General features: G+C 43.6%; 1 protein-coding gene across 4 annotated transcripts in view; it reads right to left on the bottom strand.

The window, feature by feature from the left end:
- Positions 1 to 456: 456 nt before the first annotated feature.
- The window catches only part of slc26a11 (solute carrier family 26 member 11), a 30,961-nt gene continuing 25,483 nt past the window's right edge, over positions 457 to 5,934 (bottom strand). For 2 of the 4 annotated variants that reach the window (XM_060911200.1, XM_060911201.1), the window contains exons 12-16: positions 5,816 to 5,934; positions 5,294 to 5,421; positions 2,545 to 2,644; positions 2,312 to 2,448; positions 457 to 2,023 (exon numbers count right to left, since the gene is read on the bottom strand). The exon at positions 5,816 to 5,934 is cut by the window's right edge and continues 22 nt beyond it. In XM_060911200.1, the coding sequence (XP_060767183.1) occupies positions 1,880 to 2,023; positions 2,312 to 2,448; positions 2,545 to 2,644; positions 5,294 to 5,421; positions 5,816 to 5,934 (628 nt within the window). In that variant the 3' untranslated portion in view covers positions 457 to 1,879. The remainder of the gene's footprint in view (positions 2,024 to 2,311; positions 2,449 to 2,544; positions 2,645 to 5,293; positions 5,422 to 5,815) is intronic. The other 2 variants (XM_060911202.1, XR_009651707.1) reach the window with 2 other exon arrangements.

The following is a 5,934-nucleotide window of genomic DNA, read 5'->3' as shown; positions in this document are numbered from 1 at the left end:
GATGCGTCTTTGAGATGGTTGGTAGGACGCTAGAAGTTTTAGTATCGGGTGTAAACAAATCCCAGCCGCTCGTTTCTCAATCCTCCCTGCGCTTCTCTTCCAGCAGGCATCACAAATCCGTATAAATTTACCCACAAACATTTATTTATTCTGCCCACTGCACACGCACTCACTCTCTCTCTCTGCGTGTTTGCATGCGCAAGTGTAGAGGAGGAATGTGACAAAAATAAAGGCTTGTTCTTCTTAATTTACCCACAAATGTATTTATTCCACTTGAAAGGTGTTCAGCAAACCAGCTACCGGATTTGGGACATGACAACATTCTGAACTATTTAGTATTTGGCTTCAAACTCGATGGCGCTTTGCGGCCCACTAATGTGCCACAGCCCAGCGGTTGAGAAATAAATGATATACAGTACATTATATGTGAAGTAGGAAGAAAAAAAAAAAAGTAAGTCACAGACAACTGGTAAATTTTTATTTACTTTGCTGGTATTATTATTAATTATATAGAGTGACAGTGATATTCAATTACAATGTTATTGAACAAACTTTTAGCTTAACATACCTCAGGATCCATGTGTGTCAGTGTCGCTAACAAGTAATAATTGTTTCGTAGCCGGTTATATAAATACATTCAATCAGAACTATGTAACCCAAATAATCTGGAATGCTCCTGATCTGAGTCACAGGTTTTTTTTTCCTGATCCGAGTCACAAACGCACAAAAGGTGAGCGCAAACCTTCAACAAAACAAAGGCCCAAGTGAAATCACCTGGTGGCACGGTCGCCTCACAGCAAGAAGGTTCCGGGTTCGAACCTCACGGCCGACAGGGGCCTTTCTGTGTGGAGTTTGCATGTTCTCCCCGTGTCTGTGTGGGTTTCCTCTACAGACCAAAGAGACGCAGATTCGGTACAATGGGACCACTGTAACTGGCGCAAGCTGTAGTGGTTTCCCGGCCATAATTACATATATATCTTACTACGGCAAAGTTAAAAAATCAAAATCAATCATCATCATGGAAAATTCTAGAAACTTCATGCAAAACACTTCACTGAAAGCAATAAAAACTGTAAAAAAGTCAGGGTCAGTTTGATTAAAAAACAGATTATTCTTTTCTCTTACGCAGTTAAATATTTTAAAAGCATCAGGTTGTATTTTGTATTTAAAAAGTCGTAGTTGGTCAGTTAAGAAAAGCTCAAAAGGTCTCGGATTCACACTTCAGAAACGAAGCACGCGGTTTCGGACACGCCACCGATTTACGCTCCGACAATTCCATTTTACAAACTTCACTCGAACTGAATCGTTTCTTCGTGTTTGGACATTACAGCAGCACATTCGGTACCAAACTTCTGAATGAAAACAAGCGAGTAAAGAAATCCGATACAGAAACCGAGAGGATTTCCAGCTAACAGGTGGCTCGCGACTTGATAGTGTTCTGTGCGAGTTACCCGACGCTATGCTAGCATGCTACCAGGCAGTGAGCCCACATCCAGCTGTGGTGCCAATTTCTTCAACAATTACAAGAAATTGTTTTTTTTTTTTATGAAAAATCTAGAGCCTAAAAAAAAAAAAAAAAAAAAAACACTGCACGTGACAGTTGTGCGTTCTTTAACTTTAAGAACTCGCAAGTTGGCTAGTTTTCAGATTATTGCTATAAATCTTTTTCATCAAGAAAAATATGTAGTGCATCGTCGTTAAAATAAAAGGATCCCATTCGTATCCATCTGTGTGTGCGCAAAATGTTTTGGTCTCGATGTCAGTGTCCCGCCCCCGAGTCCGCAAACGTTAAAACGATCTCAAGTTGAGATTGATGACTTTCTGAACCTTACGGAATTGTTAGTTCGCTCATGAGGTATTCACTGATCCGTGTAACGAGTCACTGGTCTCGCTGCTTATTGGAGGAGAAGAGAGGGGCGTCGATCATCGTTGGAGTGATCAGGATCTGCAGTCCCGCCTCCACGCTGTCTGTGTGTCTGAAGCCTGGAAGATCAGCTGCTAATAAAACCTCCAACACCGAGCGCTGAGGGGGGGAAAAAAAAAAAAAAACGGGGTGTGTGTTTACACCACAGAGCTCCTGGGGTCTGGATTCTGATTAATCAGAAGGTGCCGACCATATTAACCAGTTCCAGAGGTGGACGGTAAATATTTCTGCAAAACATTCTCAGAAACAAACAGTTTAACTCCTGGAGTAGCAGCGCTACCGTAATTACTCTAAGAAATGGTAATGCAAAAAAAAACAACCGTAGTAAATGTTAATGTATAAGTGGTGTATGGAGACGAGGGAACTTGTGCATCAGGTCACATTTACCTTCAGTCCTGAGAAGACCAGAGAGACGCTGTGCAGATTAAACTGCTTCAAGAGATCTCGTAACTCGTTCACCACGGTGTAGTCGATACTACTGACATGCTGGCAGTCCAACAGAACACAGCGACGAGGAGGAGATGCTACAGACACACAGACGGAGACAGATTTACATTCGATGAAGCGTTCCACATACCCATACCATACCTCAGACCGTTCTGTATTTGTGCGTGTGTCACCGTGTAGTGCGTGTGCACGCAAGACGTCACAGAAGTGCTCTATAGCAGGAAAATGGAGTCCGCTTCCCAACTCTATCACCAGCACGCCGTGATCCGTTACCTGTACAGGCAGGACAACGGCAAATTCTTATTTCAGCTGAAAGTGAGCCGGGGGTCTGGGGGTTCCGAGCCCCCCGAAGCTCCTCGGTTTTAGCAAATTTTAAGGGCTTTCAAAACCTCGATTCTGAATCAAAATGTCATATTTCATGCGATCAGATTTTAGTAAAAGATTCTCACATACAGTACAAGAAAGTGACATCATCAAACCCACTTTTTTTAATTCCCAAAATGATAGAAATATTTCCATATTCAATCATTTTCCTCAAAGTATTTCTGAAAGCACATTATCAAGTTTGTGTCAGATCGGTGAGATTAATAGATTTACGAGACGATAAAAATTCATAATTCCCCCTGAATGAGCTCATCGATCTGCTGTTGGTATCGGGGCACTGATCCCGTGTTATCCGTAACTGTTGATTTCGCAAGCGTTCCCCAACGGCTCACGTCACGAGCACCATCGGTCTCCGGCTTCGTTTTGAAAAACGATGATCCAAGAGAACAGTTTGTTCGTCTGAGAGCAAGTTTTTCGCCGTGCGTCTTCATTTTCGCATGTTCTGTGATCGCCACACATCCTCGACTCCTATAATTTATCAAGTCATTGCAGGACGTGCATAAAACTTTGCCAGACAATCGGCTTTCTTAACGAAATTTTCAAGTTGCTCCGTGATCGTCTCTTCTTTGCTACCTCAATCGTCACTGTCTTTTGCCACCGAAATTTATTTTTAACTTCCTTGTCGATTTCAAGAACTTGAGATTCTTGCTCTCGTGTGAGAGTTTTCACCGTTTTCGTCTTTATCTATGTATCGAGACCGCCGATTGGTTCAAAGATTGAAAGACAGTTTGGGTCAGCCAATCACTGCACGTTTTGCAAAACTTATGGCTTTCAAGAGGTTTTCTGGTTACAGAAAGAAGCGATTTGCTCCGAATGTTCCGCGGTTCACTTCTACGCTGAGAGGGACTCAAAAAAAAAAAAAATTTCTCCTTGGATTTGGACGATTCACAAGAATGACCCATTTGAGAGAGGGAGAGAGAGAGATTTATCATCATCATCTTTTCCAGCTGACATTATGCCATCATGTGTCATCCGTCATCCACGTTTCACAAAAAAAAAAAAAACGCTTCTTCTCTCTCAGTTCTTCACTGATTTTTACTCCTTTTGGCAGGAAGGTAGATCTGCCTGGGGTGCACATAGCTTCTACCCAAATTTGCATAATTGCAATTAATAATGAAGATATGGAGTCTTCATTTCCGTTTCCGGTTGAGAGTACGTCGTGCGCATTCTGGCTGCTGCTTCTCACCGGAGCTTTTTTTTTTTTTTATTTTATCTCCTTTTCTTATTTTTCTTTTTTCTGTGTGTTTGTGTAGTTTGATGTTTGAGTGTTTTGCCCGCCGGTTGTGGTGTAGCTCCGGACCCAGTTTTGGGCGTCAGTTCCCTCCAGGCCTTGGTTTGCCGTGGGTGATGCCTGTGCTCGTAGCTATGGACTGCAGCGAGCTCGTTACTCATTTTAACATCATGGTTGTCCAGCGGTGCTTTAGTGCTTGGCGTGATGTTCCAAGCGATGGTGCTTGATGGCATCGCGGCGGTTGTGCAGGCGGTTTGGGACATACCAGCGCTCTGCGTGGCGGTGTTTCTGTGCTCGCTTTGTGGATCCATGGCGTGATGTTCCGAGCGATGTTGCTGGCGGCGTCGCGGCGGCTGCGCGGGACTTGTTTTCGTGCGCCTTTTGATGGGACTGTGGCTGCTACGCCACTGGAATGACGTCCTGACCTCTATTTGGTGGACTTTTATTTTTTCTGCCTATAATTGTAAAGTGACCTTGGGTTTTGAGAAAGGCGCTATATAAATTGAACCTATTATTATTTTTTAATCAATCCCTAACGAGCAGTTTCCACACAAATTGCTTCTTCTCTCTCCATTCTTCACCAATTTTGATTCTTTCTGGTATGAAGGTAGGGGGACCTAGGGTGCATAGAACTTCTACCCAGATTTGCTTAATTGCAATTATTAATGAAGTTATGGACTAATTAAGCCTTAATGAGCAGTTCAACAAAAATCTCTTCTTCTCGGTCAATTCCTCGCCGTTTTGGACTCTTTCTGGTAAACAGGTCGGTGTTCCTCGGGTGGATATCGCTTCTATATATAGCTGTATATAGTGTATGTAGCTTACAACATTTATTGCGCAAGGTGGCTCACTTTAGATCGTTTCTTCTGGAATAGATGGAGCTACACCGTCATTAACGGGCTCGTTGTTATTATTATTATGAAGAACATGAGTTTTGAAAGACTGAAAGCTATCGTCACTGATCTCTCCAACCACGCTGTGTGGGAGTCTGTTCCGGATCCGGACTGCAGTGTGGATGAAGGTTCTGCCCATGGAGGAGGTTCCTGAGACTTGGCATAGACAGGCTGGTGCGAGCTGCACGTCTGATCACATACGGCTGAGAAATTATCCTCTTCAGGCCTGGTGGGCATGAGCTAGTGTGCATCTGGTAGATCAGAGCAGTAGCAGCCACCAGACGTTATGATCTAGGCCCTGGATATTTTTATGTAGCACAGGTAAAGTCTGTAAGGTCTCTAACAGAACCGAACGTTTTGCAGGTATCCGGATGATGTGATAAATACGTTAATATGAACAGCTTACAGCTTTACCTTCACTTCAGGTCTGGCCATCAGATAGAGCAGCATGAATCCTGAGATGGCTACACCTCCTACAATTCCATACTGCACCTCCCAGAAACAGAGCAGGAAGGTGACGGAGAACGGCAGCAGGTCCAGCCCTGAGACGGAGACAGAAAAGATCCAACCTACGTTCATGCAGAAGAAGCAGACAATCCTTTCGAACGGAGATCAGCGCTTCCTCCTGAGGAACATTCTGAGGAACATTCTGCTCCTGTCTGAAGCTGATTATTTTCCCAGAACAGCATGTTCCTCAATAATTTACCATTCACTTTCCAAACGTTTTTTATTTATTAAAAAAAGAACAACTTGTACATTTTAAATCCTTTTATACGGATATTTAACGTCGTGGATCATCCACAAAACAAATCAATTCCAGATGGTTGGTTTATAAATGTAACACTTCGATGAGTGTGTGATGAAATAAGAGTGTGTGTGTGTGTGGGGGGGGGGGGGGGGGGGAGACGATGTGGATGTGCTTATTTAGTGACTCACTTCTGACTCTCCAGATGTGTGGAGGAACGCTGAATTCAACCATCGGACCAACGGCGCAGATGATGACGGCCGCCAGAGATGCTTTGGGGATGAAGGAGAAGAGTGGCATGAGGAAGGCC

This window comes from Neoarius graeffei, chromosome 27, assembly GCF_027579695.1.
Source record: "Neoarius graeffei isolate fNeoGra1 chromosome 27, fNeoGra1.pri, whole genome shotgun sequence".
Taxonomy (NCBI): domain Eukaryota; kingdom Metazoa; phylum Chordata; class Actinopteri; order Siluriformes; family Ariidae; genus Neoarius; species Neoarius graeffei.
This window is presented reverse-complemented; position numbering and strand designations above follow the sequence as displayed.